Consider the following 26,240-nt stretch of genomic DNA (forward strand, 5'->3'; position numbering starts at 1 on the left):
CCTGCACTCTATTAGGATGAGGCCCCCTGTGCTTGCAATGAGAAAGCTGAATATCCAAAAGCACTGTAGGCTAAAACTACAGATGATGTCAGAATGATTTTTGGTAGAAAGTCATCCTAAACACATTTCAATGAGTTCATATCCTCTGCCTCTACAAACAGAAAATGTGCAAAAAATTGGGTAAAAATTATGGGTAACATATATACTCAAATAAAAAAGGGTAGATGGAGGATAGAAAGATGCATGCTTCTTCTTAAAGGTAATGTAGAATGTTATATATATTTTTCTAATGTTGAATACAGAAGAATAAACTCTTATCCCAAAAATATGAAATACTGCATATCACCATATTTTATGCTGTTGTGCGCAAACATTTGCACACCCTGGCAGAAATCGTGAAATTTTGGTATCAATATTACAAATATAACTGATCCTGCCAAGAAACTTATTTTAGGATAGTGATCATATAAAGCCATTTATTATCACATAGTAGTTTGGCTTCTTTTTAAATCATAAGGATACAAGAAATCGCCCAAAGGGTCCTGATCAAAAGTTTACACACCCTGTAATGTTAGCCCTTGGCGCAGACACACAAGGTGACACACCCAGGTTAAAATGGCAATTTAAGGTCAATTTCCCACATCTGTGGTTGTGAGCAGGCTAGATACTGAGCAAAAAAGAACCGTCAAAAAGACTTGAGTAACAAGGTAATGGAACTTTATAAAGATGGAAAGCCTGCAATATGCCATTCAGTGCTGTTCAATCACTTATTAACAACTTAAGAGCCGCCCCATAGCAGATATACTGCTACATGGCGGCTCCGCTGCACAAAATCACGTAAATATACGTGATGTTTCATTTCCGAGTAGAGGGCGCACGCGCGTGCCACCCTACCTGTGCTGCTATTGGCTGCTGGATATGTCAATCACCAAGTCCCAGCTGGCGATCCCCAGCCAGGATTCAGTGATACTTGGCAGGGCTGAGAGGGGAGAGACAGATCGCTCTCTTGTCAGCATGGACATGTTGCTTTGTATCTCTCTGTACAGCAGAGATACAAAGCAGCATGTCTCCCAAGTAAAACACAACACAGCACACATAGTAATACACACACAGCACGCGGTTAACTCTTTGATCGCTCCCGGTATTAACCCCTTCCTGCCCAGTGTCATTAGTACAGTGTTAGATCACTGTAGTAGTGTCACTAAAGATGTCAGTGGCAGTTAGTTTCCACCCAGTGTCAGAATGCCCGCCGCAGTCCAACAGTCCTGCTATAAGTCGCTGATCATCACCATTATTAGTATAAAAGAAGAAAAAAGAAATTCCAGTATATATAAACTTCCATTTGTAGGCGCTTTAACTTTCAAGTAAACCAATTAATATACACAATCATTGATCCTAAGGGGGCAATACACATTATTAAGAACTAAGGGTATGCAGACTTTTGAAAAGGGGTCATTTCATTTGTTTACTTGTTGCCATATTTTGTTTTCTGATTGTACCATTCTGTTATGACCTACAGTTGAATGTGAATCTTATAGGAAATAAAAGAAATGTGTTTTACCAGCCCACTCATGTTTTTTTTCTTTTTTAAATGGTATACAATTCTCCAAGGGTATGCAAACCTTTGAGCACAACTTACCACGTTCAGCCAGCAATAAAAAAAAAAAGCAAAATATTTAGATGTAAATAAGTCAACAACCATATTATGAACAGGTGCCTTTGTTGACAAGCTTTAGACTTGTGTTGATGTTAGGACACCTCTGAAATTGTTCAGAAGTCAATGACAGGTGCATTTGACCTGCTTGAAGCAGGTTTTGCATTCCCATAGAATTGCAAGCTAATGCAAAACCCATTTGAAGTGAACAAAAGCCAGCCTACACAGGCTCTTTAACTGGATGTATATGTGCAATCCATGTCAATGCCAGCAGCTCTAAACCTAAGACTAATTGGCCATGCATACCCTGCTTATGTAGGTACAATGCTTACTTACCTCTAACCAATCATAGAGATTAATAAGTCGTCCACATTCAAGATGCAGCTTGTATGCAATGCAAACATCTGGAGCTGTGCTGGTTAAGGCTCCTCCTTCACTTTCCAAAGACTGACCAGAAAGAAGAATTAAATGGTATTGTCAAATGGAACATTTTTCACCATCAAGATGAAAAACTTCTACTTGCTGGGACATGTTTATAATAAAGACAAAACACAACACAACTTAGTTTTGCTACCTTCAGGTAAGATGAAGGATTGTTCAGAGCTGTGTGAAGGGCGATACGTGGTACAGCATTAAGGTGTTTGCGGAGAATGCTTGCAGCACTAAAATATACAACTTCATACAAAGGCTGTGTTTCGGGGGGTGCCAAATAATCCCTGGAACAGAAATTAATAAATCAAATAGACCAGTGCAGATTTGTTAATGCAAATAGTAACTGCAATAAACAATTATTTCCTAAAACATACCCATTTTTATTAATAAAAATAAAATTAAAAATAAATAAATTGTTCCCTCTTACTTTGCTGCTATTCACCTCCTCAGAAAATCCTAGCTTGTATGTTTACATACAGATCTTTTGTAAGAAAATTCTTTTGGCAAACAGTAAGACCTCATTACTAGTTAAAAATGAAATCTTGGGGAAATGTTTTTTTTATTTAAAAATATGCTGGGTAACAAAATGAAAGGAGGTGTATGCCACCTCCTGGTTTGCAGGATGTTCTTTACAACCTATGCTTTTATTCATGCCAGCAGTAAAGCTTTCACCATATTTCCATAAACTACAAACTTAAAGCAGTATTAAACAACAAGAAAAAAATTCCCAGCTCAACTTACCAACCAGCCTGCAACAAACTGAATTGTCCTGCCTAACAGTTTGTGTTAAAATCAGGGGGTTTGCATACATTTTCAAATATAAGCTTAAGCTGTAGAGCCACTTCATGGCACCCCAGTATTATCTGCAGTCCTAATTTTGAGAGCCTCCATAGCAGGAGCACATATATAATAATGGATAGATTGAGGGCAGGTATTAAAGTACTTTTAAAAGCAGTATTACATCCAATGCAAATGGGCTTTTGTTTGCATCAGAGGCAGTTGTGGGAAACTTGGCATGGCTTAGGAGGATGTCAAAAGCACCTGCGGAGGAAATCTCAGAAAGGATCTTCAACATTCCAAACTAACCTGAAAAGCAAGCTAAACGCAACTTCTGCATTTGCCCATCTACACAAGATCTTAGAATTTATAGATCTCAGCTCTGAGTTCATGTTTTTAGCTTGATATAATGGCTACCAAATTATATGTCCAGAAGGTACAGAAAAGTTTTTATATAAGGCCGAAGAATTTGTTCAAGCTTTGTCTCTCCCCAGCCCCTTTTTCTTGACATAGCTGCATCCCACGTGCCACTCATATATCTAGCATAAATTCTGTATATCATGTAGGCATGGTTTTAACGTTCTTTTCTCATTTAATACAAATGCAAATGTTCTGCACCAAATGCACTGCAAACTTTGCTATATGCCATAGCATAAATAAAAGGAGATCAGAAGTTGAGACTGTACTTTTACATTGTTTCGGATAATGGAAAACCTGAAGGTGCATCTATGCATAAAATGGATTGGAAAAGTGTGGAAAACTTTTAATTTGTGTTTAAATACACAACTGTGGTGGGTTGCTTTTCAGAAGATAGATTAGGGACTGCCTCCTACATTCCAATTATTTTCATACCAATTTTTCGTTCAAATATGACCCCAAAACTGAAAGCTAGACATTTGGCTCATTGTTGGGCAGTGCATTCACTGACCTTAATAGACAAGCTGGACAAGCAGTGCCACCTGTCAAACTCAAGCCGAGTTAAAATTTCTATGTCTGCAAAGCATCTCGGATATAGCATGTGTACAGCCCCATCAGGCTGTAATGGTAAAATTTAGGTAGCTGGTTGGGGGGGGGGGGTTCACATGGGTCAGCCAGGTGTGATAAAAACCACCTGTTTTTATCACACCTGGCTGCCCATGTGCAAGAAGCCTAAAACAACTAAAAGCCAAAGATTAATCTTAGCCTTGTAATATAAACAGGGTGTAAAAGATGGCAGAGAAAAATTTTTTAGACATGAAACTAAGAAATGAATAAGACATTACAAGCAAGCTCTGAGACACACACCTTACAAGACTATCCAGAAAGTCTGTGACTTCGAGTCGCAAAGATTCAAACCTGCTTAGTTTCTTTGTTCTTCTTGTTTCTTTCATTTCTAACAAAGTCTAGAAAAGAACAAAAGTATTAAACATCAAATAGAGCATGTCTAAATAAACCTCCTACATCAGGATCCAATAAAACATTCTTCTGACCTACTGGCGAACTTGTGTTTAAATCTACAGGACTATAAATGATCTTGCAGCAGAAAGTGAAGGGATAAAACATTGCGCTTTTGAGATATATATGTGAATGAGAATGTCCCTTGTAGATTTCTCATAGAAACAATTCCTAAGGGCGCACAAATATTACCACACACTGCTTTCCCAGACTTAAGACATCTGTAAAAAGACAGGAGACATTTTTTTTTCCCCAGTTGCTTACCTAAAGAAAAATACGACTGTCTGGCTTACTCAGAAGTGTTTGATCAAATGCCTGCAGAGCTTTCCATTGAAACAATTTAATCAGGAGTACCTCAGCACATTTTTATCTGCCCATAGTTTAACCAACTTTTTACGTTTAGCTTCTTTAATCAACTTGTACTAAGCAAGAACATTAAAACCCACTTCTACATATCAGAATTGAACTTGCAGATTCTATGAGCGAAGAAAAAAAGTCAATGATTGGTGGAAGTGGATAACAGATGTCCCTTACTTTACATACAACGATCCATGAGCTCCACTCCAACTCAAATTAATCTGCAGAAAATCATTTATAATAGGAGTTTTGTACACAAAATAGAATATTTTACGTGGAGTCATTTGAGGGACACATGAAATCCTTGCCCTGTGGGTTATCCTGCTGCCTACAAAAGGATTAGATAATGGCAAACAAACTATAGAGCGAGCAGCCCAGGATGTCCCTTGTCCAGGATGTCCCCAGTCCAGGATGTCTGCCACCTTGGAGGTTTTGATTCTGTTTAAACATCTGCACGGTGTACATTGACTGCTGGATAATTAATATTCTTTGACTAAACCTACAAGACAGGCCGTATTCCCCTCCCCTTTCAGGGAAGGGAGAATATCTAGGGGGGAAATGGCCTATCAGATTAATGAGGAGATGGATGCTGAGATTAGATCTGCATTTACAAAGAATTTGGACCCTCAGGTAGAGGGAAATGAGGGAGACATCAAGACTAAGTTTAAATTGCATAAGAAACTAACTACTAAATATTTGAATAGGAAGTGGGATATTACATCCCTTGAATCGTATATAGAGAGAGGGATTGTTCCCAGGGGATTAAGAGAAAGGGTAATTCCAGCAGAACATCTTCACACTCCCAGATTTTTGGAAAGGTGGAAAGAGGTCTGTATAAAGCATGGCATAGAGATCATGCGACTAATTGTGGAAGAAGAGAAGGTTCAATTGAATGAACTCTCTAATGAAATTAATGAGAGTGCAAAATCACTTGATCCTCTGAAGAACGATCCTGAATTTGATAAACATAACGACTTCCTTAGAAAAGAGATAGAAAAAATACCAAAAAATTTGAAATTCACGAAACAAAAATTTAGAAGAGATTTAGAGGATTGGGAGAAAGGAGAGATATTTGATTTAACAAATAGCAGAGGAAGGAGTCGATCAAAAAACATTTTTCTAGGAATAATAGAGGATATTCGTCAATGAGCGAAGATGACGATGAAAGTAATAAGAGATCTGTCAGTTTTTTAGAGGAAAAAACGGCTGGCGAGAACCGGGGGATATTAAAACAGACAAACAAACAAATAAATGGGACAAAGGAAGAAATAAGTACCATAGCTGCCCTAAAACCATCCAATCAAAACCGAACCAGAAGCCACAAGAGGTAAAGACTAACCTAGAGGAGGGAATCAATGACCTTAAGGTAATAAACCTTTCCAATTTTGTATTGAAAAAAAGACATTATGATTTATTACGGAAAGGCTTAACCTTTTCTCCTACGGACAAAATGGACCTGTTTGAGGTCTATAAAGACCTAAATCTATTTTTGAGAAAGATCCTTTTAAGAATTCCATATCTATCTAGAGAAGAACAAAATCCCTGTGACCTTAATTCAGAGAGGGAACAACAGGCACTAAGTGACCTCATTAGTCTTCTTGAGGAGACTCCTATAAGCAATGAGATTGGGGAGGTGGATGTTTCTAACAAGTGGAAAAGACACACTAGACTTAAAACTCCATCTAAAAGAATGCCTAATATCAGGGAAAATAAATGGCTAAGTACTTTTCTAGATCTAGTGCATGATGATCTTGGAAAAATAGACTGGACAATGAGGAACACTGATAATCTCACCAGGGGTGAAAGAATAGCCCTTAGGGAACTTAAGAATGCTAAAAACATTGTGATCAAAAAAAGTGATAAAGGGGGAAATGTAGTATTACTGGAGAGTGTGGAATATGAAAAGGAGGTACTTAGACAGTTGAAGAGCCCGGATACATACCGTAAACTACATAATAATCCTTTCCCAAAACTTGTGGCTGCTCTAAATAAAAAAGTGGAACTGGCACGTGAAGCAAATTTATTAACCAAACAGGAATGTGACATGTTGACGGTTGATACATATAACATCCCCACCTTTTATGTAATCCCAAAAATACACAAAAATCCCACTCAACCACCGGGACGCCCTATAGTATCTGCTATTGGTGGTCCTCTGGAAACAATAGGTAAATTTGTAGACGATCTAATCAAAGATCTGGTCTTGGAACTTAGATCCTATGTAAGGGATACGGGAGATGTACTGAAAAAGATTCTAAATGTAAAAGTACCGAAGGGTGCACTTTTAGTGGGCATTGATGTGGAATCACTATATACCTCTATTCCACACATCTGGGGATGGAGAGCTGTGGCCCACTTTCTGGAGACATATTTTCCTGAAATGGAGGCTCAAAATGAATTTATATTGGATTTGTTGGAGTTTATGTTGACCCATAACTGTTTTCAGTTCTTGGGTTCCTTCTATCAGCAAATATGTGGTACCTCCATGGGAGCACCCTGGGCCCCGGCCTTTGCATGCTTACATTTAGGCTTATGGGAGGAGGAGTTGGTATATCCCTCCACCCCCTATAAGCAATATGCAATAAAATGGTTGCGATACATTGATGATGTCCTGATGGTTTGGGATGGAGGTATAGATGAGCTAAAAAAGTTTATGGAATTTTTAAATGAGAATGATAGGAATATCAAACTTACTTACACAGTAGATAGAGAGGTAATAACATTCTTGGATTTATCAATCTCTGTCTACGAAAATAATTTAGTCACTAAAACGTTTAGAAAGGAAACAGCGGCCAATACACTTCTACATGCTAATAGCTATCATCCAAGGAGTTTAAAACAGGGAATACCCATTGGTCAGTTTCAGAGAATAAAAAGGAACTGCACAGAAGAAGTAGAATATAGAAATGAATCCATTCAGCTCTATAAGAGGTTTAGAGAAAGAGGCTATTCACATAGAACCCTAAGAAGAGCAAAAAGAAGAGCCCTTGGTAGAACAAGAGAGGAACTTATAAATAAATCAAAATCAGAGGCAGGGGCGAATTAGGTAAATCAACCGGTAAGATTCATAACTAAATTTGGACAACAATGGGGTGAAGTTAAGAAGGCCCTGGACTCCCACTGGTACTTACTAACTCAAAATCCGCAGATAGCGAGAGTGGTAGGGGAAAGCCCCCAAATGGTAGCAAAAAGAGCTCGGAACCTAAATGATATATTAGTACAGTCAGAATTTCAGAGGACACCACAAAAAAATTGGTTAACTAGGAGAACCGGCCTGTGTGGGATGTTCCCATGTGGCCATTGCCAGATCTGTCCATTTGTACATAAGTCCAATCAGTTCTTCAATAAGGATAAATCTAAGGCATTTCAGATACGAAGCTTTATTAATTGCTCTAGTAGCAAAATAATATACATGATAGAATGTCCATGTAAGAAGATGTATATAGGAAAAACGAAAAGGAACCTCAGGACTAGGATTGGTGAACATCTGAGAGATATCAGAAATGAAAATAGGAATGTAAGAAAGGGAGAAAAAGAGAACCCCTTGGCACAACACTTTAAAGAAGTACACGGGGGTAAAACAGAAGGTTTGCAAGTGAAAGGGATTTTCCTGCTGAATATTTCAGCTCGTCGGGGGGACTTCGATAAAGTCCTCCTACAAAAAGAAAAATTCTGGATTTATACCCTGGGTACACTTGTCCCATATGGACTAAATACAGAACTCAATTTTGGAGCTTTTTTGAACTAAAAAAAACTGTTTTGAATTAAATTTATTGGAACCACTAATATACCTTGAGTTAGAATCTGCATTGGGGTACTTTATATATGAATAAAATATGGATCTATCTGGATAAAGCATGAATTTGATTGTGTGATCCCTCTTATTCTCACTACATACTTAAATTCCTACAATAATTGGACTATTACTGAAATTAGGTGATTGAACCTGGTCTTGATGTCTCTCTGTTTGAACAATTATTATGAGTATAATAATTCTTTTTTGTTATCTTTTTTGAAAATGATCTGATTTATAGCAATAGGGTTCCTCCTCTATATATCCAGCAGTCATTTTAAATTTAATATATGTGTTTTAATTCACTTTGGATATTTTCAATGTAGTGATACTCTTTCAACACAAGATGGCGAGGTGGAGACTCTTTGGTATGCAATTAGTGCACCATATAAGGCGAAGGATTGAGGTCCCCTCCCAGTTCTGACGAAGTCTGCGGTGATTGGCGGACGAAACGCGTCAACGTTTTGACGTCACTACGCTCGGCGTCTTCATAGGGTGCGGCGCCCACGAGGTGGGAAGGAACGGCGGTGTCACAGCTCCCTGCTAGGAAGGCACAAGGCCCTCTGAAAACTACCATAAGGCTACTATTACAGCGGTTCGCAAACGGCAATCCCCTAGGGGAACATACCTTCCACCGGTGGCAAGTTATTTAAGCTTACAGCTGTTTAGTTTATAGGGCTTATATGGTGTTAAGAAGGCATGTCATATGGGCCTAATTTACCCTGTATACTCGGGGAATTTTTTGGAAATCCTCTTAGGAGGATAGTATACATGTATATATACGCTATCCTATTCAGGTATTATATGCTGTGACATAGCCATATCCTTATGAAACCGCAATAATTTTCTCTATTTGAGCAATTTTTGGAAACCCTTCATTGGGTATATAGACTCAGGTACTTACGGCCTGCCAATACATACTACATATGTTTGAAATCCACGTACTGTGACTACCTGGTTTTCCACCCCCATATGCACCTTTTGAACAAGCATCAAGGACCTGATCCTATTTCAAGTCGACGGGAGTCCTCTTGATCTTTATTGATGGTAATATACCCACATTGTGTTTTTTGTTTTCATGGTTTACTTGATGCCTGTGATCTATACATTCATTTTTTATATATATCCCCAGAATCATTTGGTACTGTGGACTTTGTTTCACTTGGGGTGGTTACCCAGGAAGTCCCCACATTTGAGAAGCGGGTTTGATAGCCTCATCATTGAGAAGGTAATAGAAGTATCCATTGACTTGTGTAGAGGGAGGCCTGGTGAGCTTTAGATGTGATTCGGTTCTTATATTTCTATACATACATTATGTATTTCTGTGTTCCAGCTCTCACATACCAGGAGGCTCCTGACGTACATTGGGAACATATCTGCTGAATACATGGCTCACTCTAATACAAGTTGGAAACTCATGGAAATCTAGGATAATTATCTTATTATTACCCTACATTGCCTTATATGGTACTCTGTGCTAAGATGACCCCGTAATGAAGACGCCAAGTGCTTTTTAACATGATTTTATGTGTTTGACATGTTCACCGTGCTCATGTTTAACCTCATGATCTATGTGATCAAATAAAGTATTGTTGGAAATTATTTTGAATCATATTACTCCGCGTGGATCATTTAGTAACCTACTTTCTCCAGGTAGGAGTGCTCTTGTCACACTACCATATTGTTCAGGATGTCCCTTCCACTGCCAGCATGTTTCAGTTTTGTAGCAAAGCAGTACAAACGGAATAATCATAAAACACAAAGGGGTGGAAACTCTGAGGTATGCCCCTCAAGGGGCTCCAAAAAGGATTTTATTGTAAGCAAAAAAATTCTATTTTATTTCTTGTCCACTGAGGGACAAAAAAATTCTTAAACCTTTAGGACATCCAAAAGCAGTTCAACTGAGGGGTGTGAAAAACAGCAAACAAACAATAAACAACCCACAAAACCAACACAGAATTGGGGACTGCCTGAAAGATCCACCCAAAGGACCTTACATTTGAAACTGGCATGTTATGAGAATGCAGCCTCCTCCGTAGGAACACAGCCACATACAGAGAGTGGGAGGAGGATCTAAATACTTCAGAAACAGCTTTCGTGCAGAAAAATGCAAATTGTTTGCCAGTATTTTCTGATAGCGTTATCATGCTGCATTCATTTTGCCATCAATTTCACAAGATTCCCTGTGTCTTTAGAGCTCACACACTCCAAAAACATCAGTGAGCCACCATCATGCTTCACAATGGGGATTGTATTCTTGTCGCTATAGAACTTGTTGACCCCTCTCCAAATATAGCGCGCTTATGGTTGTGACCATAAAGGTCTATTTTGGTCTCGTCACATCTAGATTACAGTGTGCCAGAAGCTGGGAGGCATGTCAAGTTGTTGTATGGTATATTGTAACCAGGCTTTGTTGTGGTATCGGAGCAGTAAAAGCTTCTTTCTGGCAACTCGACCACGCAGCTCATTTGTGTTCCAAATTTGATTGTATTGTGCACCTTGAACAACCAACCCGTCTTTTTCCAGAACAGACTGTACTTCTCCTGTGGTTACCAGTGGGTTCTTCTTTGTATCCTGAACAATTCTTCTGGCAGTTATGGCTACAATCTTTCTTGGTCTACCTGACTTTGGCTTGGTATCAAGTGATCCCCAAATTTTCCACTTCATAAGTGATTGAACAGTACTGTGGCATATTTGAATATCTGTTTTTATCCTTTTCCATCTTTATAAAGTTCCATTACCTTGTTACGCAGGTCTTTTGACAGTTCTTTACTGCTTAGTGCATTCATGTGAGAGCTAACAAATTTATTGACTATGTATACACAGACACTAATTGAAATTTACCCGCATCCCGCCCGCCATATAAGAAAATGACAGATGGGCAGTGGTTCTCTTGTTTTAACCCCAGGGGCAAGCAGCGTGGCAATCGGTGGTGTTCTGTGTCCCTGGGACACAGCGGATCACCAATCAGCGAAAAGAGCCGATGACTTCGGCTCTGTCATGTGATCAGCTGTGTCCAGTCACAGCTGATCGCATGTAAATAAGAAAATGCCAGTTATCGACATTCCTCTCCTCATGCTGACAGCGCATGAGGAGAGGAGAGCCGGTAAGCAGCATTCCTCAGAGGGGACATCTACACTAATCATCAGGGTAGCCCCATCAATGCCACCTGTCAGTGCCCATCCATGCCACCTGTCAGTGCCCATCAATGCCACCTGTCAGTGCCCATCAATGCCACATCAATACCACATATCAGTGCCCATCTGACCTGCCTCTCAGTGCCAACTATCAGTGCCAGTCAGTGCCACCTATCAGTACCAGTCAGTGCCGCCTATCAGTTCCAGTCAGCGCCGCCTATTAGTGCCCTTCAGTGATGCCTAACAGTTCCAGTCAGTGCCGCCTATCAGTGCCATATATGAGTACTGCCTTTCACTGCCCATCAGTGATGTCTGTCAATGCCCACCAGTGACACCTACCAGTGCCTCCTCACCAGTAACCATCAGTGCCGCCTATCAGTGCAGCATATCAGTGCCCATCACTGCAGCCTCATTAGCGCACATCAGTGAAGGAGAAAAATTACAAATTTACAAAATTTTATAACAGAAACTAAGAAAAAAACTTTTTCCCCTAAATTTTGAGTGGTTTTTGGTTTGTTTAGCAAAAAAAAAAAACCCAGAGGTAATTAAATGCCACCAAAAGAAAGCCCAATCTGTCTCAAAAAACTGCTAAAAATTTCATATGGGTACAGAGTTGCATGACCGTGTAATTGTCATACAAATTGCGACAGCGCTGAAAGCTGAAAATTGACATGGGCAGGAAGGGGGTGAAAGTGCCCGGTAGTCAAGGGGTTAAAAAGCTACAGATGTGGGAAAACAATTATTTTTTTTTAACAGTTAAAAATGTATTCAACATAGTGCAGTGTTTCACATGTGAATCAGAAAAAAGGACGGAGTAAGTAAAACAAGACAAGCTTATACACTACTTCAATAAAAGTTCTCTGTAAATTAATAGCAGACATTTATATTTAAGGGATTCAGCAAATAATGTGTCGTTAAAACCAGGGCTACTGCAAAGATTAACACAGTCAATAAAGCACAGTCATGTGTATTCCAATATTCATTACCCAAGAAAGTCAAAGAAAGAAAATGAGGAAAGAGAAATTATTTCCCAGAAGGGAAGTAATAGAAGGGTGTAAGGAGAGAGGGAAAAAAAAAAAAGAGGGGGGGGGGAAAGAGAGGAGAAGAGGGGAGGGTACCTCAAGAAGAGGAAGAGGGGCGGGTGGGGGAGGGAAAGAAAAAGTAGGAGCAGCCAAGAAAGAGAAAAAAAATCTGTATATCCATTAATCAAAAGTAATATTCCTAGCATCTACCCAGGCTTACCATATTTTCCCGAATTTTTGAGGGCAGTTACAACCCATATACGTGAGCCGATAGAGAGGAAGGACTGCATTGATCAATTACCTCCAGGGTGTTGGAGGGTCTGCTAACTTAGAGAGAATTATCTTTCTAGAATAGTATGCAGCTTAAATTAGAAACAGCTTCTGATGGGAGGTAACAAGGAGATTATCATTTACGCTCAACAACAGTAATAAGGGATACCGAGTAATAGTGATAGCACTAAATTTATTTATGTCCGCAACCACCGCCAACCAAAAGTCTTGAATAAGTGTACAGGACCAGACCATGTGAAGGAAATTGCCTTAGCGCCTTATCACAAAAAATGGCCTGGTCAGGAGGGGGTAAATCCTCTGGAGGGCAAGCGGTTAAACAGTGTGTCACCTTGTGTGTCTGCACCAAGGCCAAACATTACAGGGTATGTAAACTTTTGATCAGGGCCATTTGGGTAATGTCTGTTATGATTTAAGAAGAAGCCAGACAACTCTGTGATAATAAATGGCTTCATACGATCACTATCCTTAAAGCTGAACTCCATCTTTCCGTTTGGGCTAAGCTGGCTCGAATGAACTATGTACCTCACAAATATCTGAGGCTGAGCGGAGGCTACATACAGTATATAGCACCGTGTTCCGGTCTGAGCTGAGACCTTCCTGTCAGAGATCCGGAACACAATAGAATCTGCCAGAACGGCGCTCAGCCATTCAGACGAAGAGATGTTTTCTACCAATGAATACAAAGCTCCCTCTGGGTCAGAGGTTGTGGCATCATCAGTCCTGATGCAGCTAATCAGAGCTTGGCCCAAATGAATTATGAATGTGGAACAACAGATGGAGTTCAGCTTTAAATGAAAGACAATTTTTTTGCATAATCAGTCATATTTTCAATATCATTGCCAAAATTTCACAGTTTCTGCCAGGGTATGCAAACTTCTGAGCACAAGTGTGTGTGTAAAAAAAAAAAAAAAATCATATATAAATTTTTCTTTTTCTAACCATTTCATATTTTTCTCAGAAGCTTCTATTAAGATTTGTTTGCTTACTGGGCTATCTAGATGTTTCAGGTTACCGTTGGTGTTTACTTTGGGGACTGTACCCAGGCCCCACTGAGGATCCTGCATTAGTCACTTACTTTGACACAAACTGCAATGTTGCCAAACCCTGAAGACCCCCTTTGCGGATATGCCTTATGTGACACTGATGTCTGGACCTCCAATAAGTACAGTGTGGAGGATAGGGTAAGACAAGGTTTTCCTGTGTATTTACATTGAGGTACGCCCTGACATTTTGTCTTTAATGTTTTTCTGAACAAGCAACTAAAAATGGGCATTTTTTTCTACTGCTATCTAGTCTCAGAGGGATGGGATAATTAAGTCATGCCTCCTAGATGACAACCTCTTACCCGCCATTTCTGCCAACAATGCACACAGCACACATTGCTGCACTCCTGCTGCCATCTTCTACAGAGACACAGCCACAGAAACTTGGTCAGCACCTGGGTTTTAATGACTCCTATACCTGGGCAAGCATAAATCCATCTATTCTGCACTCCGTATCCAAGAGTACACGCCCCCCCTTCACCTCTGGGGATCTCCTCACTTAACAATGGCTGATCCCAAATGCAAGAGGGTTAGTACAAAATGACCAAATAGCACTGCATGCATTCCATTGACAGCCTAGACAGCCTACAGGAAACTCACACCACCGATCAGGGTGATAGCCAGTCCCTTCTGCTTTTTTTATAGCTAAGATATGTGATTTTAAAGTTACATGTGTTGTGTTTGAAGCTAAGCCTTCTCTAATGTTGGAGGGGATTAAGACTTTGGACAACCATGTGGTGAGAGACAAAGAGAGTTGTTCTAGAAACCAAAGGAGGACACACTTGTACTGAACACTGATAAGGAAACAGTTGGACTCAAAGAACCACAAAGAAGATTCCATCAATGGAAAGCTCAAGTTGAGTAGCCGATTAGAATACGTATTGCATACATATTGTACTTGCTTATTTGCTAGGGAGATAGCTTGTGCATGTTGTAGGCATATTTTGTTATACTTTTCATGCTGATTTGTGTATTCTGCAGTCATATATGCAGCTTATCAGTTTAGTGAAGCACAATATTACACTACAGAGTTTTAATTGCTTCTTTGGCTTGTACCTTAACCACTTGCCTACCAAGCACTTATACCCCCTTCTTTACCAGGCCAATTTTCAGCTTTCAGCGCTGTCGCAATTTGATTGACAATTGCGCGGGTATGCAAGATTGTACCCATATGAAATTTTTATCATTTTTTTCTCATAAATAGAGCTTTTTTTTGGTGGTATTTAATCGCCACTGGGTGTTTTACTTTTTGCGCTATAAAAAAAAATGTGCAAAAAAATTGAAAAAAAAAGTTTTTGTTTCTATTATAAAATTTTGCAAACGGGTAATTTTTCTCCTTCACTAATGTGCGTTGATGATGCAGCACTGATGGGCACTGATAGGCAGCACTGATAAGCAGCAGTAATGTGGCACGGATAGGCGGCACTGATAGGTGGCACTGACTGGCGGCACTGTTAGGCATTGACTGGCGCAACTGCTGGGCACTGACTGGCACAACCGCTGGGCACTGACTAGTGGCATTGACTGGCAGCACTGCTGGGCTGCACTGGTGGGCACAGGTGGGTGGCACTGGTGGGTGGCACTACTGGGCACAGGTGGGTGGCACTGCTGGGCACAGGTGGGTGGCAATTCTGGGTGGCACTGGTGGGCACAGGTGGGCACAGGTGGGTGGCACTGCTGGGCACAAGTGGGCGGAACTTGTGGGTGGCACTGCTGTGCCCTGATGATCGGTGCCGATCCCTGCTCCAACAACTGCTGGTTCTCGGCAGTACTTTCCTCACCATCTGACAGCGTGAGGAAAGTGCAGCCGAGAACCGGCAATTGCATTTCCCTGTGATCAGCGTGTCATTGGACACGGCTGATCACGTGGTAAAAGGCCGCTGTGATTGGCCTTTTACCACATCATGTGATCAGCTGTGTCCGTAGGACACAGCGATCAAGGAAATATGACGCCCTCCCAGAACTGGCCGGCTGCAGTGTAGCTGTCATTCGGCTATCTGCGGTCGGCAAGTAGTTAAAAGAACTTTGATAGACCAAGCAAAACACACCACTCATTGTCTGATTCTGGGCTCCCTCTCAGACATGCAACATGCAGCCTGTCTGACAAAAGTAGTTTTCTGATACTGTGTTTGAATTCTTTGGAAAATTCTCAGCACTTCTAGAACATTTGGTGTCCAAATGCCAGAAAGGGTATACATCCACTGATCTACCTGACCTCTGTTCAGGATTCAGAAGCAGAACCTCTTTTCCTTGAGAATATTACTGAGGAAAGTATTGAACACCCCAATTTTGTTCCCAGAGGCTGCAGAGGATTTTCCCCTCTGCATTTTGTGAGTTACAAGTTGTGGTTTCATGCCATATGCCATCTACTGTGAACACACTAATTGACACAGTGTGCACACGTCTTTTCCCAATGGCACCTGATTCTCCACAGCCTAAACAAGTCCCTGTGGGCACTAAAAAACTGGAAGATTGTTTTTCCCAAAACACAAACAGATTAATTGTGCACTATATGAGGAATGGAGCAATTCTGAAAGGGATATTCACTCCTCCTAAGCTTTTTTTCCGAGATTTATTCTATGGAAAACAGTTTTAAAAAGAATTGGAATGTTCTGGTAGTGGAACAGTTCCTATCTTGGATGTTCCTTTTTCCTTCTTTTTTTTGAAGGATTCTATGCAGGATTTTGTCATTAAAATATTAGTTTGCTGAACCAGTTTGTATATTCCTTGATAAATTCATCAGGAAGCCACTGGTGGAAAGGTGCTTTTACTCCAGAAGAAGCTAAAGTCCTATTCCTATGGTTACTACAAATTCCCAGCAAAAAAGTCCTTTTTATTTACCAAGGCCTAGCACTTTTTTCATTTTCAAGTCCTGGACTCCCAATTCCATCAATCCTGCCCAGAAGCCCTCCTCACAATGAAGAGGCACCTTCACTGTTAGGAGTGAGGGGACATCTGCTGGCATTTGCATCAGTCTGGATCTGAGATGTTTCAGACCTCTGGGTCCAATTTGTTATTTCAAAGGGAGCAAAATCTAGTTTCTATCCTTGTCCTGTCCATGCCTTTTCCCTTTCAATCTGCCAGCGTCACACCAACAGAAAGCAGATTTAATGACAGCCGTGCACCAACTGCAGGCAAAATGAATGGTTGAACCAGTTGCTTCGGAAAGATGGTTTCAAGGTTTCTTCATAGTCCCAAAATCAAATGTGGGTATCCAGCCAATACTGGAATTAAAATCTTCAAACAGATTTTTTTCGCGTACCAAAACTTTTAAATGGAATCAACAAGATCAGACAATGTTTCTCTAAGACATGACATCAGTAGACATGCAAGATGCCTAGCTATAGATTCCTACCCCCCCCCCCCCCCCCAGTTTTCTGTGTTTTGCTATGAGATCATCTTTCTAAAGTCTGTCCTCCAGCCTTTACATCACCAGGATTATCTTTTGTCTAATCTTCACAACAGTCCCATATGAGAACCCTCAGGTCAAAACAGCACCTCTCAATTTGCTTCTGCATAGGGTTCTGAACTTGATAGCCTCCTTCAAGTTCCTTTTGACAAGTTTCACTTTGGATCACCAAAAGCTTCTATCCAGCTAGAAAAAGCGACCCCTGATTTAGTAGATCACCTGTAAAATAATCAGTTTAATACTCTATGTACAGACTATATAAAAACTACAGTTTGAAAGCTGACCTTTTGAAGGTTATAGAGGTCTATCTTCTTCTGCAGGCCCTTTTGTGCTGCACTCTCTTCATCATCCATATTTTCCAAATGTTCTCCTGAAATTAATAAGATCTTTTTTAAATAGTCAGTTTTCCAAATCCCCTCCTTTTAATAATAGCATACCTAATCAATACTCGGATATTTCGTACATTGGGTGCCTTTAAGTGTGTCCAGTTATAGACTGGAAACCATGTGTAGAACCATTTTCTGTAGCTTTGTTGAGAAACATGCTGTGCACCAACGACAGCATTGTATTTTTATATTCAGCTTGTGTTCACTCTACTATGTAACTGCAGCCCAGGTCTGGGAATAAGGAAGGCATCTGACCAACATACTAATTTTCACTCAAAATGATTTCTTAAGCACATTTACAAAACACAAAATGATGAAAGAATGCAGACCCTACATACATTTAGATTGTCATTGCTTATTCCCCCATTCTTTGAGCATCATCTAGAGCGAAGGCCAGCAACTAACAAATTCTGATTTACCTGTTGATTGCGGCCAAGCAATTTGCAGATAGGGTCTCCACCAAGCCAACCCTCTGTCAGAAGTGCTTTTCTTCCCCATATGCAAAGTGGCACAGGGAAACCTATGTGATATCACATACAAGCAGCTGGGATTAAGGCAAGGCGTGGATTGTCTTGGACCAGCATAGCACAACAGGTAGCTATGTCTCACCCACTGCTTCCTTGCCCTACTCTGCATATGAACGGGGCATAATGGTGACACAGAGGGAAAACCAATCCAATGCGGGCCTGGCTTTGAACAGGCAGATCCTGGCAGCTGGACACAGTTTACATGTCAGGGTACATCTGGTTTTATTCTCGGTCATACACCTAAGTGGTTACTGTCTGAACTCTGCATTACGTAATCCTTAATCCTTCACTCTTTGTTACTTACTACTGACCTCTGCACTCTACATTACCCCTGACCATTTCATTCTACGGTGCTAACTCCTAACCCCTTTACTCTGTATTACTTACTACTGAACTCTGCACTCTGTGTTACTTACTATTAACCCCTGCACTCTCTGATAGATATCACTGACTGTCTTAACCAAAATGGATATTGCTTTGACTCAGCCAACCAGGCCAAAATTCAATCCAGGACAAGGCTGTCAGATCACATATTATATGAATCACAGATTCAGAGATTCCACTGTCTCTCAAAACCTGGGTTTCCAACAGCCAAGCTGTTAAAGCCTGTAAGCAGGATAGTAAATCAGTTCATGGGACAAAAAAATGTGATGATATGAAAGATCCTATGAAGCATTCGCCAACAGTTTTGCCAGGTTGACATACCAAATCCACAGTGGGCAAGTCTGGAGCAATAAGGTTCACCAAAATGCCCTCAATCCCCTGAAAGGCAGACGAAGAAGAACCTTTGTGGAAGAAAAATATAGATCAGACTATACTGAGTCCACAGAGCCACGAGAGCATCTGATGCTACCACTAGGGGATACTTGTACCTGGATATAAAGTCCAGTTTGCTGTTGAATCGGGAAGCCAGAAAGTCCACAGTCCGTGTCCCCCAACAGTGACACAGGTTCTGGAACACCTCTGCATGTAAGGGTCATCCCGCTAGGCAGTAGAATTTAAAAAAAGGACAGAAAATGAGCTTTGCCCAGAATAGGATCTTATCTACCTTTCTTGCTTCGATGAGACTTCTGGGTTCCCAATTCAAGGTTAGGGTACAACAGAGGTATGTCTGACTGAATACGAATCAGATGACCCTCCAACTGGATGGTCCAATGCTGCAAAGCCAGTTCTAGGATGTTGTTCAGCAAATGAGACCCCTCCACCGATCAAGTCCCCTGCACTGAAAGAGAACCCATGACTCATCACCAGCCCAATGACAGGCTGATATTCATCATAGAATTTCTTAGAAGATGGGAAAGAAGGTGTTTCCTGATTTATTTGCTGGATTCCAGAGGCACCAGACCAGGGACAACCTGCTTCTCAGTTCCGAAGAAATTGGCCAACTTAGGGACTTTACAGAAATGTTTCATGATAACAGATTGTTGACAAATGGGACTGTCTTGAATGAGGCTACCAACAGGCAAAAGAATTTCATGCAAAAGTCCAACAACTGGAGAGCTGGAATCTGAGACAATAGGAGTAATAACAGAGATGCCACAAGAGTGATGTAGGGCTAATACTCAAGGTGCAGACTAGAGACCAAAGGTCAAACACCACAAACTGGTAACGTAGCCCCAAAGCAAAGTAAAATAGGGATATGTACACTTCTTTGATGTCCACAGAAATCAGAAAGTCTGCTTGATAAATGGAGGCAATGATAGTACTGTGGATCCCATGCTAATTCGTGAGCTTGAACAAAGACATACAGAGCTTTAAGACCCTCTGGGTTTGGGAACAGTGAAAAGCGTGGAGAAAAATCCTTGAAAAACTGTTTTGCCTCAGGAAGTAAGGCAATGACACATTGGTCCAGAGGAACCAAGAGGGCACAACGTAGATTGCTAATCTGTGTGGTGAAACTGGAAGGTTAGAGACGAGAAACCGAGGAGGGAGCAGGGAGTAAAACTTCAGCTTGTAACCCTAGAAAACCCAAGCATTTGAGATGTAAGCCTAATTTTAAATATTTCATCACTCTGCAAAGTGCAAAGGAGGGCTTGTTTGAGGATTTGACAAACTTTGGGCCCCAGACCATGAGGGCGAACCAAGCTTGGGAGAGTCTCAATATGGAGGGTGCAGGACTATGGAAATAAATGTATGTTTCTTAATTAAAGAGGAAGACGACTTTGCAGTGTGTTCCTTAGGTTTCTTCTGATGACAAAGACAGTTGCTCTTGTCATCATTATCAAAAGTAGATGTACAAAGATGAACTTCAAAGGCTATGTGGATCTGATGCTTCTTTGAAGCAGGTTCTGTAGTCCAGCACTTTAACCAAAGTATCCTACACATGTGTACTAATAAGAAACTCAAGTGAGAGGTAAGCCTTCAGCAGGATGTCATCACTAAAGTTGAAAGCTACAGCCATTGGCTCCATGCATCCTAAAATCAAGAGATCAGCCCTATCCGTGCCAAGAACTATTTTAAGGGACATTTACCAGTCAGCCATGGTTTGGCACAGCAATGTCACAGCCAAGATGGAGTAAAGAGCAGAGCTCACCAAAGAGAAGAGAGCTCTAGGGAAAGTTCCAACCTCGTGTCTGATGAGTCCTTAAGGACAGGTGCATTCATCTCTGATATGGTAGCAGCTTTTTTAAGTTGGGACACTGCCAAATCCACAATGCAGGTAGACCACTTGTGTAAAATGCTTCCTAAATGAGTACACAGCTAATAAGGCTAATAAGCTTAAACAGTGGGTGCAATGGGAAGATCTTTGTGACTTTAGGGGCTGTAAAGAACCCAAGACTAAACAGCACTGGTAGAAGCAACACACTGATCCTCTAATTACAGAGTGGTGTGCACCAAAATGGTCTATTTGGAATTAACAGCAGTGGACTAAGACTGCTTAGGAGAAAGCTCATCAAAGACTGGAGCATCTCAGTATTCCCCCCCCCTCCCCTTTTTGCTGGCAAAAAAGTAGGTTAATCTTTCACACTGAAGAGTGAATGTCCATCCTTCTAGAACAAAAAACTAGGGCATGCTGGTAGTGGGATGGGTTATCATGGGCTGGCCTACAGATTGGACAATGTCCAATCCTCCTGTAGGAGTCATAATAATCTGAAGGTGAAAGTCTTCGATGCGTCAGACGATACACGGAGACGTGGTGACGTCACTTCCGGTGTGGGTGTCATATTGGTATACCCATAGCAGTACACCCAGCGTTATCCATGAGGTTCTGAGAGTTTGTTTTAAACCACTATCATGTGAGTGAGCATTTACTGGTTTTGTGCATTTTAATAAATGTGACAGTATTACACTATGGGATGATTCTTCTTTTTTTCTTCACCATACATGTGAGTTGGCTGAGTTTAACTAATGTATATGAGAGAGACCCAGATACCAGGATTGGTCAATATCTCTAGTTTCGCAAGCGGGATACCACCACCACCACCACCGCTAACCCGGATCCATACCCGCTGATTGGTCGCATAGCTGTTTTTGATATCTGAAGGCATATTGGCCCCTGGGGTCGCTACATGAAGGTGAGGGGGCAATCCAGCCGGTGACAGATCTAATTTCCCTGCACCACCAATATTTTGCTGGAAATTTCACTATATCCAGTTGTTTGTGGATTCCTACACGTGGACATTTGTTTAGTATTATCACCATTGGTGGCACTTATTTTATTGCTATTTTTCTGTATATACTGTAATTCTGTTTATTTATTTATCTATGTAGCACATTGTGTCACTTTTAATACTCCTTTGTTGTCGCATTTTGATTTTTATTTATAAAGCACATTAAGTCCCAAATTCAGGAACTCGAGCACGTTATTGTTTATTATTTTTTTCTGTGGTCACCATCACTTTTTTGAGATACTTATATGTGGAAGGACATTTTTCTGGTCCTGTTGTCTGTTTTCAGTCAGGTTTTATCCTGACCTTCTCACCGAGTATCTTTAAAGGCAACATTTATGCCAGTTGTCAGTCAATTCTCACTGCACAGACTTTAATGCAATATTTATGCCATGTGTCTATTACTTTCCTACTTTGTGATTTGTGTCACTTATGCCCTTGTGTAAGGGACTAATTTGTGGTTTTGCACAACTTTTTGATAGTTTCAGTGATTTATTTTCTGTTTTCATTTTTTTATATGCTTGATACTAATTTTGCACAGTATTGAATGTATCTATTTATATAAGATGTATTTATAAATCTAAGACAGTGAAGTTTGTAGGATATTTATATATATGTTTTTATGTCTATAGGCCCTGTTTACGGTAGCGCAGCACCATTTTTTCATTTCCCTTGAAAGTCTGTCTCTCAATAGACAAGAAAGAAGTTAAATCACTGTAGCAAAATAAGTTTGAGGTTTCATATACAGGACACGAAGACACTCAACTAATCCTAAATCCTCCAAATGGTCACAAAAAAGCACTGACTTTTAAAAAGAATGTGATTTCTATGTTTAGGAAAGAGTCATGATTAGTTTTGGTGACTCTTTACAAATACAGCTGTATTAAAAGTGTTAATTCAGTCAGTACTAGAGACAGACCCAAATTAATTGCCTGCAAAGCACCATCCTTTACTGATTACAGTAGCAAGGGTTAACTGCTCATTTTGCCTAGTGAAGATGAATAAGGTGATATACTTACCTTATTCCTCACTTCCACAGTCTTCATCCTCTTTATGCGTCTATTCCCCTGATGTCACCAGTTGCAGCTCTCTGATGTTACAATGCAGCACCAGTTCATTGTACTGGGGGACAAAGAGGCCCTGCTCATAATCCAAGTCATGTCAGAAGAGACTGCTGGCTTTCAGGGGCAGTGAGGAATACATAAATTATGTCATTTTAATTATCATCCCCTAGGCAAATTGAGCAGTTAAACCTTGTAATAGGGAGAGAGACCCATTGCATTGGTAAATCTTGTATTTTTTCCTGAAGTTCAGCTCTAAAGCAAAAACAAAATCTGTCTTTGTGAAATAAAACTTAACTCTTATCTTCTGCTATCCAGTTTAACTTATCTAAGCTATAGAAAAGTGGAGAAGACACAAATGGATCCATATTGAACTTCCATCACGAAGACTCTTAATTTCTCTAAAACAAAAAATAAATCATGCATTTTCCAAATGGAATAAACACAAGGGAATACATTTTTCAGAGTTTGGGAATTGATATTCTATCAACTACAACACAATATAAAATAATTAAAACTTTAGAACATACATAATGGCATCTAACTGGAATAATGGTAAAGTAGAGATTACTCAAAATCAGAAAGAAGAGGAAAAAGACTGACAAAAATACTACTCTCTCCAATATGAACCTTGCTTCCAATACGCCAAATACTTTGTAGGACACAAACTGGCAACTGTGTACCACACTGCACTATATTACAGTGTATCAGATTATATTTTATTTGCGTAAAATGTAAAACATGTCTGATGTAGATCTAAAACATTGTTACCAATATTAAGCTTGCTATTGTTCTAAAAATTCATGTTTTTTTCAATACTCTGGAAAAACACCATGTCATATCAATATTCCTTTTTAAAAGTGGAAGAGATGCCCTTGTCTGGTCAAATTGTTTTTCCTATCCAGGGCTCTGTTAGAGAAATTTACCCTCACTTTCCATCCTGCTGACAATCTTTTACAAGACATCTCTCATCTCTACTTTTACCTTTACACACTTTTCAAACATTCTAGAGCCCGTCCCATATGTCTAGAAACCCTGTCACCTGATCACAAAGCTTATGTTACTGCCAAAACTTATTTTCCACAATGGAGAATTATGTTGGTTTGTTAAATCAATACTTTGTGATAGTCTTCAACCAATCTAGCATACCTATTAATCATATTTCGCCTCAATCATAAATCTTTAAAAGAAAATTATACCTACTGACATGCTCCTAGTCAATAAAAGTGAATCGGTGAAGTAATTTCAAATGTCTAACTTGTTTTAGGTTTAGATATGAAAGGCGTGAGAAACACATGGTCTATGTATTTATACCATGCTGTATTAGGTTCAACATTAGCAAATATCGAAGATGTAAAATAATGGAATACAGAATGGAGACCAGAGAACAAGAGAAGCAATTCTCTGTGGATGCTGCCAGAACTTCAGAGCACCATCTGATTATGAAAACATCACAGGTAAGATAATATGACAACTGAGGATGAGAGGAGATTTCTGCCTATTCTTGCTTGCCAACTGTGCAAATCAGGTTATTTCTGCAGAGAGACACAAGAAAATCCTTTTATCCCCCTTCTGTGCTACCCTGACCGTCTCATTCTCATTACACTGACAGACTATAAAGTGTACGGTGTGTCCTTGATCTCTGAAGCTATTTTGTATTCTGTTTAACAAAATACAAAGTACTGTAGGTTTCAATAACTCCAGTGGCAAAATGACTGGCTTTATTTGTTTCAACTGCTCATGTTATTTCCATTAACATCCATGTTTAGTTTCTGAAATATACTTAGTTATTTACTGCCTACTGTCAAGCTGTATTTATTTCTCCAGTACCTGCTGTCACATGCTACCTAGATTTCAGTAAGATCCAAAGGAAAGCACCATGTGCATGGCTAGATATGAGCTCAGGCGTCCTCCAAACTCATTTCTAGCTGAACCCCAAACTTGCGCTAATTTTTTACACCAATGAGCTGCGGCCTCATATCCAGCCCACAGGTCATATAACTAAAGAAGTGGGCTACAGGGCAGAAGTATCTAGCACCCAGTTCATTGGAGTAAAAAAGAAAAAGTCCAGAGGACACCCAAGCTCATCCCTAAATGTTGCTTGACATATGTCAAATGGGTCAACGTTAGGAAACTGGGCTATTGTTGAGCTGCAGTCCAGATTAAAAATGGCTATGATGACCAAAACTTTCTAGGCACCCTGGCGCAAAAAAGCTAGGCAGTCTGTATATACTTGTTCATAATTTCCTAATAGTAATACTTGGGGGTCTATTTATAAAGCAGTAAATATGAATTTCACCAAACATCCTCTGATGAATAATCAATCACAGTCAAAATAAAAAGACCTAGAAGATCTACCTAAAAAAAATGTTTGCTGAATATCAGATTCACTGCTTTATATATATGCCCCATACTGTGCACTTGCGGTGATAGGTTCATTTCTTACCAGTTACAGGATTTAAATGTAGTCTGTATGTTCTCTTTTTTTCTCTCTGATACTCAGGTGTCCTTAAAAGCCCAAAAACATGCAGGCAGGTTACCTAGTTTTTATCCAAAATAATGTATACATCCATATGACTCCAGTAAAAAATGTAGTTACTCTATAAGGTGCTTTAGGAAACAAAATAAAATATTATCTTACCTGTTGTCATGGTGTTTAACCGCTAATGACCACCCCATAGTACATTTACTGCTATAGGGCGGCCCCTGTGTGCTGGATCACATATATATATATATATATATATATATATATATATATATATATCTGCTGCTATGGCCAGGCATAGATATGAGAGTTTGATGCGTTTGTCATCCTCGGGGTGACCCTGAATTTGACCAGCTCCACAAAATTCGGCCCCCTGTAAATCACCTTAACCAAAAATTTGCAGATGTCTATACTCCCCAAAAAAAAAAAATCTGCGTTGATGAGTCACTCATTCATTTTTCTGGCCGCCTTGCATTCAAACAATTTCTCCCCAGCAAGCGTGCCAGATATGGGGTCAAGATGTAGAAGACCTGTGAGAGGGCAACAGGCTATACATATAAGTTTCGGATTTACAAGGGAAAAGATAGTCATGTGGAGCCCCTGGATGTCCAGACTACATGGGGAATAGTGGCAAGATAGTTTGGGACTTGGTGTCATCCTTTTTCCATATGGGGTACCACTTATAAGTGGACAATTTTTATTCAAGCGTGCCACTATTTAGACATTTGTACAATCTTGGAACTGGCGCATGTAGCACAGTGTGACCTAATGTGTGCCCACCATTAGAAGTGGGTGGATGCAGGGCGGTATATTTTTCTGGCAGA

The 26,240-nt window shown here is 40.1% G+C and overlaps 1 protein-coding gene across 2 annotated transcripts in view; it reads right to left on the bottom strand.

The window, feature by feature from the left end:
* ORC3 (origin recognition complex subunit 3) overlaps positions 1-26,240 on the bottom strand; it is a 117,548-nt gene that overhangs the window by 12,252 nt on the left and 79,056 nt on the right. For both annotated transcript variants that reach the window (XM_089691312.1, XM_089691313.1), the window contains 4 exons: positions 17,634-17,719; positions 4,148-4,245; positions 2,229-2,370; positions 1,991-2,101 (listed from right to left, as the gene is read on the bottom strand). In XM_089691312.1, the coding sequence (XP_089547438.1) occupies positions 1,991-2,101; positions 2,229-2,370; positions 4,148-4,245; positions 17,634-17,719 (437 nt within the window). The remainder of the gene's footprint in view (positions 1-1,990; positions 2,102-2,228; positions 2,371-4,147; positions 4,246-17,633; positions 17,720-26,240) is intronic.

Source organism: Staurois parvus, unplaced genomic scaffold (assembly GCF_062004578.1).
Source record: "Staurois parvus isolate SC_StPar_1 unplaced genomic scaffold, SC_StPar_1.0 ptg000561l, whole genome shotgun sequence".
Lineage (NCBI taxonomy): Eukaryota > Metazoa > Chordata > Amphibia > Anura > Ranidae > Staurois > Staurois parvus.